This window comes from Chiloscyllium plagiosum, chromosome 24, assembly GCF_004010195.1.
Source record: "Chiloscyllium plagiosum isolate BGI_BamShark_2017 chromosome 24, ASM401019v2, whole genome shotgun sequence".
NCBI lineage: Eukaryota > Metazoa > Chordata > Chondrichthyes > Orectolobiformes > Hemiscylliidae > Chiloscyllium > Chiloscyllium plagiosum.
In genome coordinates this window covers 26405066-26420001 of record NC_057733.1, presented here as the reverse complement: position 1 = coordinate 26420001, position 14936 = coordinate 26405066, and the positions used below count along the sequence as shown (strand labels likewise).

General features: G+C 41.5%; 1 protein-coding gene across 2 annotated transcripts in view; it reads left to right on the top strand.

The window, feature by feature from the left end:
- The window catches only part of LOC122562107 (trinucleotide repeat-containing gene 6C protein-like), a 61012-nt gene extending 46082 nt beyond the window's left edge, over window positions 1–14930 (top strand). Inside the window, exons 1-2 of one of the 2 annotated variants that reach the window (XM_043714629.1) lie at window positions 1954–2216; window positions 11565–14930. In XM_043714629.1, the coding sequence (XP_043570564.1) occupies window positions 2192–2216; window positions 11565–14260 (2721 nt within the window). In that variant the 5' untranslated portion in view covers window positions 1954–2191 and the 3' untranslated portion in view covers window positions 14261–14930. Of the gene's footprint in view, window positions 1–1953; window positions 2217–11564 lie in introns of those variants that run through there. The other variant, XM_043714628.1, reaches the window with a different exon arrangement.
- The last annotated feature ends 6 nt before the right edge of the window (window positions 14931–14936 follow it).

The window sequence follows — 14936 nt, the reverse complement described above, 5'->3', positions numbered from 1 at the left end:
TTCTTTACATTGAATGCAACACAATGGATGCTAAGAACAAGAGAAAGTTTAAAAAAAATGTAAAGTTGAAGTAAAAGTACAATAGAAATAAAGTCATCCAGAATTTTAAAATAGGCAATATATGTTGGGTTGTACGTGTGGGGTCAAAAATAGTGAATAAGTGAAAAACTGCAAAAAAGATAGCTGGTAGGAGTGGGTGCATGCACAAATTTGAAAAGTGGCCTGAAAATTTAAGTCAACTCCCAATGGCAAATGTCAATTTTCCTGTTCCTCCGAAGCTCCCTGTCCTGCTCTGCTTTTCCAGCGCCACTCTAATCTTGACTCCCAAATGGCTTCTATTGTGACCTCGTCAAAAGATTGAAAGAGAAAAGTGATAGTCATTCCACCCCCCACCCCGCCCTTCCTTCCCACCCCCCCCCCCTTCCTTCCCTGTTTGGTCTTCTCTGCTTATCATTTCCAGTGCTTTGTGTAGAATGCTTACCAATAAAATAAACTTCGCTGGCTTTGGTATCTCTCTGTAACAAAGTTGACAATTCACAGACAAAGGCAGCAACTCCATCCTAGGTCAGCTTCCATTTTCAACTGTTAACAGCAAATAAATCCCAAGATTTTACAGCACTCTGATGAGTTTGCAAGTCTGACTAAATTTCAAAAGGAAGTTGCTTGCCCTCTTAATCGTTTTGAGCGTGTTTATCTGAACCTTTTCCCAGCCTCCGTTCCTTCAACACTAGCCTGTTGCGCATCCCCCAGTTCTGTCTCCACTAGTCATTTGGGTTGTAAACTTTAATTCCCTCCCTAACCCTCTTTTTTTTTTCACTGGTGTCTCATCCTTAAGGTATTATTTAAAACCCATGCTTTTAATCACTTGTCTTAATATCTTCTTGCTTGACACTTCTTATTTGATTTATACTATTTTGAAGTGTTTTTGCTATTTCACTATGTTAAAGATATTATATAAATGTAAGTTACTGTTGGGTGGAATATTCTTGTTTGCACTAGTGTACAAATTATTGAGGTGATTCCATGCAGCTGAGCGAATGTACCACATTTGACTGCAAATTCCAGAACAACAAAAATTAATCAAAGTAAAGTAGAAAGACTTCTCATTGTATTCTCTTTCACCTATGGTTGCTTGAGTCTTGAGTGCAGACATTGTTTTCAGTTTCTTTTGCACTGCTGATTGATGGAGCAGCTGTGAGCTGCTCATACTCTGCAGAACCTGACGGTGCCTAAGCTTCAGGCTTAATTTACACTGCAATCTGGATAACAAGGGGTTGTGACCTAGCAACCACGTTGCAAGTCTGTGCTCAATGCTTTTAAAGATAGGCAGCTTTCAATGACTTTCAGCTCACCTTGGCACTTCCACAACATTATTTTTTTCTGCCTGGGTCTTTTATGCAGAGTCTGATTTAACTTGCAATCAAACAAGCAATAAAGGCATTTTGTTCGGGAGCTGTTGTGCATGGACGTTGGCATATGTTTATGAACTGTAACTAAAGCACGCAGCGTCCCTTTCCATCCAGGGACTTGAGAATGATCGTGTGGGTGTGTGCTAACAAATGCTAATCGTAGCAAATAAAATGTGTTTTACAGTGGGCTCTGGCTTTTTTTTCCCCGAGTAATCTTTTCGAACGATAGACGATTTTTAAAATGCTTAGTTGCAGCGTGGACTAGATTAAACAATAAAGCAAGGAACTGGCGCAACGCCCATTTATGTATTAGTTCTATATTGAACCTTCAAGCTGCAGTGGTATGCCAGATTATGTTTTTATAAGGCATACAACCGAGCTTATTTGCATGCAGCCAACCAATGAATGCGGTTGTTTTTTTTGGCTGACTTTCAAAAAAACGGCTAGTGTTAATTGCATTGCCAGGAGAAAATGTTTTGTGACAGTTAAAGAATTTAAAGAAAGGAAGATAGGTTTAATGTCATCAGTAATTAGATAATCAAGCTAGATTCTTTGTCGCTGATATCTTAATATTGAATCCCACCTCAGAAGGGCATTTCCAAGCAGGGGAGGGCTGAGCAAGTGTAGGTTGTCAGCAGCGTACAGTACACAGAGTAGTTTTTCTGGCATGTAGACAAGATGAGGCTTAAACAGTACACAGACGACATATTGAAACAGAGAGCACAGGCGAGCGTAGGTGCAGACATGAAGGCAACTTTGCACAAAATGTAGCGTTTCCTAGGATGGTTGGGCGTCACCTTCAGTCAGGTATTTTTCACAGCAGTCCCCTGTAGAGCAGAAACATACCAAATAATTGCTGCTTTGTTCTCTGAAAATATTGTATTAAATTAGAAAGCTACTAAATGCAGTCTGAAGTAGCTGTCTGTTAAAACTGAGAAAATGGCGACCTAACACTTGGTTATTTGTGGAAGTGATATTTTGCATCTTGCACTTACACAGTAATAAAATGTTAATTCACAAATGTTTTACTTAGATGCTGCTTCTCGTTTTGAAAATTACTTATTGTCTCATGAAAAGCTTCTTGTCAATGATTTTTGCGAAAAAAAGACCAGTCAAACTCGGGGTCCCTTTGGACTCTGCTAATCTATCTTTTAAAAATAAATAGCTAAACTAAGGACTGCAGGTTTGGTACTTATTCTCTGAAGGTGATAGTGATGCTTTAAACTATTGGAAAATATATGAATATTTGTGTACATTATCATTGGCATTCAATTTTGATATGCTGTTAAATTGTGGTTGCTTTGAATAAAATAATGTAAGTTTGAGCGAAAGTTTTTAACCAATTGAAATAATTCTGAGTAGCAGTTGTGGTTTTTGTGGACTGACTTATGCACAAAATGATTAATATAGATTTGGAAAATGAACTTTTTCCAGCATGCAAACCAGAATGTGGTTTAAATTGTTTCCTCAACTTTCATTACAAATTATTTTTGAAATCAAGTACTCTGAAAGAAAAGTATGGCCTTGGTACTGGTCTAAATTAAAGCATAATGTTTCAGGTTCATAGAGTCATAGAAATGTACAGCATGGAAACAGACCCTTTTGGTTCAATCTGTCCATGCCAACCAGATATCCCAACCCAATCTAGTCCCACCTTCCAGCACCTGGCCCATATCCCTCCAAACCCTTCCTATTCATATACCTATCCTGCTGATTGTTGCTGAAGCACTCCATAATGGCGAGTTGGTGGCATAATGATAAACTCACTCAACTAGCAATCGAACACTTCAGGCTAATGTTCTGCAGACATGAGTTTAGTCCCCACTGTGGCAGATGGTGAAATCTGAAATTAAAAGTAAGTATAATGGCGATATGTAACCATTGTCCTAGAGACCAGTCTTGTTTGGGTAAGGAAATTCACCATCTTTAACAGCATCTGCTCCTTAAAAACATGGGGTCTTGAGCCAAAATTGGGAGAGCTGTCCCACAGGTTAGTCAGGTAATTGCCTGAGATAATCCTTCTTATTAAATCATACCACAATGCCCCAGACGACACAATCCCCGGAATGTGTTCTGCCCTCTAAGAGAATAGATACATCGGACAATGGCAGAATGGAAAGAAGTTGCACTGGGAGTCCTCAACATTAACTCTGAACCATATGTAATCTCAGAATCAGGTCAAACATGGAGAATTATGATTGCGAGCCCATACAGATCTGCACACTACACAAATCCCACACAAAACAACAAACACATGCACACCAACAAACACATCCCCTATGAATCAGTACTTTCCCATATTGAACTTCACATAGAAGAAGTATTTGAAAGTGGCAATGGCCCAGAATATAATCTGCTGCCTCACAGCGTCAGAGACCCGGATTCAATTCTCGTCTCGGGCAACTGTCTGTGTGGAGTTTGCACATTCTCCCAGTGTCTGTGTGAGTTTCCTCCGGATGCTTCGGTTTTCTCCCACAGTCCAAAGTTGTGCAGGTTCGGTGAATTGGCCATGCTAAATTGTCTGTAGTGTTAGGTGAAGAGGTAAATGTAGGGGAATGAATGGGTCTGTTTTCATACTGTAAGTAATCTAATCTAATCATTAAGACTGGCATGATTAATGATTATTGAGCTACCTGAATCCTAAAGGACATAGCTACCAAATTGGGACTGTGGGAAGTAATGAGCAAGCCAACAATAGGGGAAAATCTAATAGACCTTGTTCTCAACAATCTATTTGTCGCAGATGTCACCATCCATGACTGTCAGTGGGAATGGTCCCTGTATAGTCCTTGTGACAATGAAGTCTCCTCTTCACATTGAGGATAGCTTTCATTGCGTCATGTGGCATTACCATCGTGCTAAATGGAACAGTCTTCAAACATATATTGAGCAACTCAAAACTGGACATCATGAGATGCTGTGGGGAGTCAAAAGCACAATTCTATTCGTGCCCAATCTGTTTACCCAAATCTGCCATTGCCATCAAGTCAGGAGATCATCCTGGGTTTGTAAATACTCAGCAGGGCATATCAGAAATAGCACCAGGTACGCCTAAAATAAGGCATCAACCCCTGGTGAGGCTACAGCATAGTTTACCTGCATGCCAAATAATGTGACATCACCATAGGAAATGACATCACCAACCCAAAGAAACCCAAACATATAAATAGAAAGCAGGAAACATCAGCAGTGCTTCGTCCAGAGGCTCACTGAAGATGTTCCCTAATATGGTGACGAAACATCTGAAAATGAACTTTCTAGCTCAGCGAGCTACAAATCTTCTCTAAAACTCGATAATGTAAGCAATATGCAATAGGCAGGGCTATATGATCCCACACCTAATGGATCATATCTAAGATCTGCACTCTTACTTCCAGTCATGAATAATGATAGACAATTAAACATCAAACAGGAAGGGTTGGGTCCACAAACAATTACTGTTCAATGATAGAGAGGGCCTAGCACATTGGTGCAAAAGATCATGCTGAAGGACTTGTCTCTGTCTTCAACCTGAATCATCATGTCTGTGATTCATCTTGGCCTCCTTCTGTGGTCCCTCATTTCACAGGTAGAAGTCAGTTCTAAAGGTGTGCTGCATACTTAACCAAACTGTTCCAGTACTGTGTCGAACATTATGACGCTGGAAAAGCATAGCAGGTCAGGCAGCATCCGAGGAACAGGAGTGTCAATGTTTCGGGTATTAGCCCTTCATCAGGAATGTCCAGTACCGCTACCTGTGGACTAATATGAACTATGAACTGGCAAAACAAGGGCAGAAGCTGCATGGAAACACCACCTTCAAGTTCCTCTCAAGCTGCACATCACCTTTATGGGCCACAATTCTGGAACTCTCTCCTGAACAGCACTATGGGTGTTCCAGCTCTCCAAGGACTATAGCTGTTCAAAAAGGTAGCTCTTTGGAGGGTCAGTGTGGACTTGCTGGACCAAATGGCCTGTGTCCACACTGTAAGGATTCTATGATTTCTATGATCGCCACCATCTCCAGGACAATTACAAATGGACAACAAATGTTGGCCTAATCAGCAATGTCTACATCCCATCTACAAAGAAAATAACAAAACCTGGTGTTGGGTATCCCTGGCAAAGGATGAAAGAAACAAGTAACAATTTTCATTGATCATTATTCCATTGCCTCGCATTGGAGAGTATTTGCATATGTGGAGGAAAACAGTGTAAAACTTGAATGTGATTTTCCCAGCAGTTGAATAGCCTGTCTTGTGTGCACTGCCAGAAAGCTTGAATTAATGCTCCAGCATATATAATTACCTTTGGAGAAATGAGGTATTAGAAAAAAATGAAATAATAGGAAGGGGAAGGAATGCAAATATTTGACCCCAATTCAAACTTGGAAAGGTGGAGCAATAAGCTGGATCAGTTAGGGTAGAGGGGAGAAATCCCAGGGATGAGAAGACCCTAGATTTCCTCATTGGATCTGTTGCTACTGAAAGTCTTAACAGAATTTAAAATATACTTATAATAATTAAAATAACACTTAGTACTCTGAGGGTTCAATGAGATTGTTAACTGAGAGGCCTGGACTGAGTCGAAATAGGAAAGATGTCTCCACGAGTAGGAGATTCTAGGAGCTGAGGACACAGCCTCAGGATGACATTTAAAGTTTGGGAGAAGATTTGTAGTTCAGGTGCTCGTTGTTTTGGTTCTGTTCACCGAGCTGGGAATTTGTGTTGGAGACGTTTCATCCCCTGTCTAGGTGACATCCTCAGTGCTTGGGAGCCTCCTGTGGAGCGCTTCTGTGATGTTTCCTCCGGCATTTATAGTGATTTGTACCTGCCGCTTCTGGTTGTCAGTTCCAGCTGCCCACTGCAGTGGCCGGTATATTGAGTCCAGGTTGATGTGCTTATTGACTGAATCTGTGGATGAGTGCTATGCCTCAAGATATGGCACTCATCCACCGATTCAATCAATAAGCACATCGGCCTGGACCCAATATACCGGCCACTGCAGCGGGCAGCTGGAACTGACAACTGGAAGCGGCAGGTACAAATCACTATAAATGCCGGAGGAAACATCACAGAAGCGCTTCACAGGAGGCTCCCAAGCACTGAGGATGTCACCTAGACAGGGGACGAAACGTCTGCAACACAAATTCCCAGCTCGGCGAACAGAACCACAACAACGACATTTAAAATTGAAATAAGAATTTTTTTCAGACAGAGGATGGTGCATCTGTGGAACTCGTTGCCACAGAGACTGTATTTAATGCAAAGAGAGATTCTTCATTAGTAAGGGATCAAGAGTTATGGAGAAAAGGCCGGAGAATAGAGTAGAGAAACACATCAACCAGATTGAATGCCGGAGCAAGCCCAATGGGTTGAATAGCCTCATTCCACTTCTGCATCTTATAGTTTTGGCTGAGTCTCTTCTGGTTGATTAGCACATTTTGATAGTGGTTATTAATGAGTTCAGAACTAAATGGGTCTCCTGAATCCTGGAGTTATTTTGGGTCTATTGTCCCAATAGGAGAAAGTGAGGTCTGCAGATGCTGGAGATCAAAGTTGAAACTTTATTGCTGGAACAGCACAGCAGGTCAGGCAGCATCCAGGGAACAGGAGATTCGACGTTTCGGGCACAGGCCGAAGAAGAAGGGCCTGTGCCCGAAACGTCGAATCTCCTGTTCCCTGGATGCTGCCTGACCTGCGCTGTTCCAGCAATAAAGTTTCAACTCTATTGTCCCAATACAATAGTTGAATCATGACTTGGGCTGCTCCCAGCCATGAACCATGCAAACTACCTGCACTAAATTTCAGTAATGATAAAATGATGAGGGCAGCAAGATGGTGTAAATTCCCTTGACTCACCATCTTATTACCTCACTCGTTGCCCAAACGAGGTAGTAGTTTGATAAACTATCTGCTTTTTGTAAGTGCACATTTAAGAGATAGCAGGTAGAGTAGTGAAAAGGGTTAATTTTGGTTTCTGTACTGTCAATTCATTGTTTACTGAATAGGTGCAATGTCTGTTTCTATCGAGGAGCAGCTGTTTTTTTTCCACTTATGGAATGTTCTGCCTTGTTTTGGAGAAAGCTTGCACTTAGCCCCTGGGAATACAGCATTGAAAAAAATGATCCTGTGAGAACTGCTTCAATGAACATTGTATTTGATAGCTTGGAATACTTGAACAGTTGCACCTACTTAGTTTAATCCTGTTTTAAAACATTTCCACATGGAAGAATGGATTTAAGACAACTTTAAGGTCATGCAAATCAGTAGTGTTGTAATTAAGGTGCCTTAATACAATATCTCAGTTTTTTTTGCACTCTATCCATGGAAACATAGAATTTAATTTGTCTGAATCTTTAAATAATCAATATTAGATTTATGCTCAAAAATCAGTGCTTTGCCCTGGTACTTCTCATCTGAGAGTTTTTAGTTGTGTATGGTCTGTTAGTGGACTTTCTCAACATTTTTCCCCTATAACTTGCTGTGGTTGCTCTTGAAATACTTGTTGCAGCAGCATTCTGAAAGGGAAGCAAATCTGGTAGAAAAGGGAAGGGCTAACACTTGAGATTTTCACATTCTGAAAAGAAAACTCCTCTCCAGTTTTCTCCTGGTAGGAATATATTGATGTCTAATGTTTATGACATAAAGATTAGACATTTCCCCAATCCCTTTTCCTCCCCTCTCTAAATGGAAGGGAACATTGGCTTTATTTAGCTTCTCTGTCACGTTACTAAGAAAGATTGTGTGTAATTTTGTTCTAGGATGTTCAGTGTGCTGTTACGGGTGTACGAAACTGAGACATCTGTAGCTTGCAGGATATTAGCTACTGGTTTGTATAGTGTATTAGCGAAAGATTAGGGGTTACCTATCGTTAATTAGGCTGCTGCTTTATGTAATGTATAGCTCACAAGATTTCAACTTTACCAAACACTTAAATAGTTTTAATTATTTTTCTAATTAAAGTGGGGAGTTCTGAGATTAATAATTTCATAAATAAAAAAACCTTTTATGAGCAGGAGTGAAGTCGCGATGACAGAATTTGAGACAAGTAAGAGTGGTATAATTGAGAGCAGGTGCAGTTACTATGGGCGAGTATAGTTTAGTGGGCCAAAATTGCAATTTATTTACAGGATGAACTACAAGTGGAAAAAATAATACTGAACAAAATAACTGGATGACTTTGATGCAAGCGCAGATCTTATTGGACCAGATGCCAAGTAATGACTAAAAAATGTTCGATTTCGAATCACGTTTGCACAGAGGGCCACGCAACACGATGGCTCAGTGGTTAGCACTTGCTGCCTCACAGCGCCAGGGGCCACATTCAATTCCCATGTATATGTGGATGCTCTAGTTTCCTCCCACAATCCAAAGATGTGCAGGTTGATTTGCTTCGCCATACTAAATTACCCAATGTGTCCAGGGATGTACATGCTCGGTGGATTAGCATTGGTACATGTGGGTTTGGGCTGCAGGGGGAGTGCTGATTCTGGTTCTGGTCGGGATGCTCTTCAAAGGGTGTTGCAGACTTTATAAGCCAAATGGCCTCTTTCTGCACTGAAGGAATTCTGTGATTCTAATTGTGAAGTTCAGGGTTAGGTTTATGAAAAACATGCAATTAAAACATTCAGTAATTTGCATTTACATAATGCCATTGACAGAGAAAACAATCCAATGATTCCTTCTTAGACCTATAATTAGATAAAATTGATGCTGAGCCAAACGAGACATTAAATGAGATAACCGAAACCAAGTCAAATTGCATGTTTTAAGGATAGCCATAAAAAGGCAACATGTTGGAGAGGCTAAGCACAACAATTCCTACGGTTGGGTTCTTGATAGTTCAGGGCATAGTTGTCAATAATAGGCTGAAGGGTGTGGAGGTTACTTACAAGCTTGAGATAAAGGCATGCAGTGTTTTGGTGAGCTGTAGGAGGTTACAGACATGAAGAGATGAGGCCTTACGTTTTAAGTCATTTGAGTGACTCGTGTGTGTCTGTGGGAGATGGGGGAGGTGGAGTGGAAAATTGGCACATGTAAGCAGATGCTAGGTGAGATAATCTGAGTGCATTGTGAGCTACGGTCATAGATCTGTGCAGCATGGAAACAGAGCCTCCATATCCTAAATCAATTTTAATTCCATTTGCTAGCATTTTGCCTGTATCCCTCTAAACCATTGTAATTGTATCAGTCTCCTCCCCTTCATCTGACAACCCATTGCATACACACCACCCTCTACATGAAAACGTTGTTCCTTGGGTACCTTTTTAAATCTTCTCACCTCTTTTCCCCCCCCCCCCCCAACCAAAACTTTGGGCATTAACCCTATCCATGCACCTCATGATGTTATAAACCTTTAAAAAGTTCACACCTCCGAGACTCAAGGGAAAATAGCCCCAGTCTATTCAGCCATTTCTTGTAGCTCGAACCTTCCAACCTTGGCATCATCCTTGTAAATGTTTTCAGAGCCCTCTCAAATTTCATATCATCCTTCCTATAACCGAGAAACCAGAATTGCATGCTCCATTCCAATATTGGCTTAATCAATGTCCTGTACAACTGTAACATGACTTCCCAACCCCACTTTTTGCCATACACTGACCAATAAAGGCAAGGATATCAATTGCTGCCTTCACTATACTGTCTACCTGTGATTCCACTTTCTACTTTCAAGGAACTTGCACTCCAAGGTCTCTGTTCAGCAGAACTCTCCAGGAGGTGAAATTTACTGAGAGGAGGTGAAATTTACTGAGAGCGAGGACAGTTGGCCAGGCATTATTGGCCATGCTAAATTGCCCGTAGTGTTAGGTAAGGGGTAAATGTAGGGGTATGGGTGGGTTACGCTTTGGCGGGTCGGTGTGGACTTGTTGGGCCAAAGGGCCTGATTCCACACGTAATGTAATGTAATCTAATCTAATCTAATCAAAACTAATCAAGCCTTAAAGTGACAAAAGCATGGAAGAGAGTGTCAGCAGAAATTGAGTTGAGGCAGGGATACAAATCAATGATTTACATGTGGATCATTGTAATGTAGATGATTTTTAAAAAAGAAAAGCAGATTTGCCGATATATGTCAACTTCTGATGGTTTTCAGAGGCTAAATTTGGATTCTGGGAGGACACCAAGCTGTGAAGAGTGTCACTGGGAAGGTAGATGTAAGTTTTTTTTGTCTTCTAAATATTTAATTTAATTGCAGCTCTCAGTACTAGATAGATTTTGTACATGTAGTGTGATAATAGTGAGGTGGTGAAGTGGAACTGCAAGCTGTCAATATGTTTATGGGTCTTGATGGCAATCACCAAAATAGATTTCAATGAGGAAGAACAACAATTGAGATGGATCTTTTGAGGGCCCTATAGCAGTGCTTCCCAAACGTTTTTCAACTGTGGCCCAATTTTGAGGCTTTAGTATTATCGAGGACCATCAGTAAGAACTGAGACAGTGGAGAGTGTGAGCTGAAAAAGCAGGGGTCTATTACAGCTGGTGTACAACTGTTTTAACTTTGTCAGAGCTCACAACCCCACTTGGGATTCTGACCCTCACTTTTGAAATGGCTGCCCTAGAGTATTAGAATTCAGCTTCAGTAAGTTTAATACCTGAACTAAGGAAACTGGACTGACGAATAACATGAGAGCAAAACATGTCCAGAAGCAGTTATGTTTGCAATCTTTCACATCATTGTGCTGCTTGTAACCAAGGGGTGTGTCAATATGCTTTCTCAGATGGGCTAAGGGAAGAGCTGAGACTGAACATTCAAGTCATTCTTGTACATCTGCTAGCTTCTTACTGTATCTGAATAGAAACTTTTTACAAACTATCAATCAGAATCATTGTTTTGCAGTTCAGTTTCTTTCAGAATTTTAAAGAATTCATCTTAAATGCTTCCATGTATCCAAAATAACTGTTTTTGTCAATCGTTTTTATAATACCTGGTTAACAATATTTGAATTATGATCAGTAAATATATTGCTCATGTTTGATTGTAGCTTTGATCTTGAATTTACTTTTTTTTCCCTTTTTGTCTAGGTTTGTCGTGTTTAGCTTGTGAACTGAACAGAATGAAAAGATGCATTCACAATTTGCTGTTACTATAACTTGGTCTGCAGTTGCATTGTGTGATTCTTTATTTTGATTGATACAGAATATTTCTTAACTTTGTTTTGGTCTCTTCTAGATCTTAGCCACAGTGGTCTGGGAACGCAATATGAAAATTCCCACTGGGGACAGCCCCCCTTTCGGAGTGAACCAAACAGCATCTGGGATAAAGTGATAATAGACGGAAGTGACAAAGAGGCTTGGCCTTCCATTTCTGGTAACGAGACTGAAACTGCCTCAGAATGCACAGACACTGACTCTGCCTCAAATTGTGGCTCAGATAATAATAGCATGGCTACAGGGAGTGCACCAGGCAACTTCAATGGACAAAACAAAAATTGCAATAATGGTGGCAATGGAGCACTTGTCCAAAGCAGTTCAAACCAGAGTGCCATTGGATGCGGAGCAAATGGCGGAAATGGAAATTCATCCAGGGTGTGGGCTGTTGCCCCAGGGTCTGCCCCTGGTGTAGGGCACTGCTCTGCTCCCAGTGGAAATGGAAAGATTGATAGTATCGTAAGTGTAAATCCAAACTGTTGGGGCACTTCTACACCTACTGCTGGTATTAATCTGAATCTTAATCCCAATGCCAATCCAGCTGCTTGGCCTGTAGTTGGCCAGGAAATTCAAGGAACTGTTGGAGGAGGAAGCACTTCAAATATTTGTAGTCCAAGTAATCCCATTGATCAGAATTATGGTAACCCTAATAATGGTCCAGCAGGTACATTGAATACCTGGGGAAATTTGCTGCAGCCAGAGAGCACAGATACACAAACGTCCACTTCACAGAATGTGTCTTTCAGCATACAACCTCAGAACCTTAACACTGATGGACCAAATAACACTAACCCCATAAACTCTTCACCAAATCCTATCAATGCAATGCAAGCAAATGGATTGCCCAACGTTTCTGTACCAGGAGGCTGGGCAATGACAGTAGGCATGGGTACAATAAACCCATCTCATCTTCAAAACCTTTCTGGTGGTGGTGGGTCATCTGCAGTTTCTCAACTCAGCGGGCGCAATGGCGAAGGAATGAACAGTCCTTCATGCAACTCAGTGTGGGGAGTGCCACATACTAATCCTACAACCACCAACAGTAACTCTGCATTTAGTCAGGGGAATGGAGACACTGTGAATTCTGCATTAAGTTTAAGTGCTAAACAGACATTAGCAAACAATTCCAATAACGCTGTGCAAAAGGATGTTGGAAACAATGCTTGGGACTCCGGTCCCCCGACCAGTCCTAGAGTACTGCCATGGACAAGGGCTGGTACCATTGGGGGCTTGCACTCTGGTCCCAGTAGCATTGGAGCTTGGGGTAACACACCATCTAACAGGAACACTAGCAATGGTGTAAATGGAGAATGGGGCAAACTCTCTAACCAGCATTCCAGTAATGAAGCAAATGGAAATGGGAAAGGATGGGAGGGTCTTTGTGTTAACAGCCAAACACCTGCTTTGCAGCAAGGTAATGAACAAATTAACTCTTTGGCCAAACCTTCTGATTCAGGTACCACTGGTAGTGAGGGAAGTAATGAAAGTGCTGGCAGCCAACATGAAGGAAGCACCAGCAGAAGTGGAGGAAGGCATAGTAGTAGCCGACGAAAGGCTGATAAAGGGATGAATGAACAGCAAGGGCTGGTCCAGAGTGTTATGTCAAAGCCAGATCATGACCCTAGAGTCTTGTGTAATTCTGGATGGGGACAGACACCAGTAAAGCAAAATATTTCCTGGGAAATTCAAGAATCCCCTAGGTCTGAGCGAAAAAATGACAATGGAACTGAGGCCTGGGGTTCTGCTGCTGCCCAGTCTTCAAACTCAGGGGCGAGAAGTGATGGGTCCAGCATAAGCAGTACGAATACCTCTTTAGTATCTGGTTGGGGAAATCTTCCACCAACAGTTATGTCTGATAACGCAGGTTGGGGAGACAAAGTGTCTAATAGCCAGGGGGGATGGGGAGATTCTGCTAATTCTACTGCTGCTGCTGCTAAAAGTGGCCATGCCTGGGGTGGGGTTTCTAATCAGGAGGAGAAACCACCATCCTGGGCAGACTCTCAGAAACCCAAGTCTCAAAATTGGGGTGAAGGACAGAAAACCAATCAAGGATGGACATCAGGAGGAGTGGGAGTAGTAGGGAGTGGTGGAGGAGATTGGACTGATACTGCTGCAGGACCTTTAAGTGAGGCAAAAAAAAATGGATCTAGTTGGGAGAATGAAAACAACCATACTGGACCCAATTGGAATGAGACAACCAGATCACAGGCTAGTGGATGGAATAGCGGTACCAACAGCAAATCAAGTTCAAATGCAGGCTGGGGAGAGCCTTCAAAGTCAAATGCACCACAGAACTGGGGAAATAAACTTCAGGATAATAATCTTAGCAACTGGGGAGGAGCTGCTTCTGTTAAACAGTCTAGTTCGGGTTGGGTTGGTGGATCTTTGCCTACAAAACAGAAGGACAGTGAACCCACTGGCTGGGAAGAACCTTCCCCACCATCTATTCGCCGCAAAATAGAGATTGATGATGGTACCTCTGCTTGGGGAGACCCAACCAATTATAAGAAGACTGTAAACATGTGGGATAGAAACAATCCTGTGAATCAAAGTAGTAGCAACGCTGTGGCTGAACAACCACCTCAGCCCCATCAGTCAAGTGCCACGCAAAACCGGTCCCCCCTACTTGGTCCAGGTAGGATTCACTACCATTTCAATTTTCTTTTACAAACATGTAATTATGTTGATATATGTGATGGAAGTCTGATATTTTCATGAAATTCTGGAAACATACCTGAAATTCCTGAAAGAGAAATTGCAGGATGCACACTGCCATTTGAATCATGATCTTTATGCTTAGGTATGCAATGCTAAAGTAATTTGACCCTCATCTTGATTCCTTTCAAGGTCTGCTGCTTTCTTTTTCTATCTGGCAAAGTGGGAAGGAGGGTGACTTATTACAATCACTTGCTGCTCTAAAATTAATGAGTTTCATATGCATTAGGGCAGCTTAAATTGACTACTGTGTATGTCTGGCAGTCAGTAAATATACAATATAATGGGAGCAATTTTCTGAATAGCTTTTCGAACATGGAGTTTTAGATATTGGGAGTCATAGAGTCATTTAAACATAGAAACAGACCTTTCAGCCTACCATGTTTGTGCTGACCAGCGAACACTGAATTATGCTAATCCCGTTTACCTGCATTTGGTCAGTAGCCTATGTGTGGCATTTTAAGCATTCCTCCAGACACTACTAAAATGTTGTGAGCATACCTACCTCAATCACACTCAGGCAGCATGTTCCATATTTCTACCAACCTCTTGGGGGGGGGAAAAAAAAATTCTCAGATCTCCTCTAAGTCACTTACTCCCCTCCTTATGTCTTCTGATCTTAGATACATTTGCCACAGCATCCTCTCCAGTGTAATCATCTCTTCTGAAATTGAGGCGA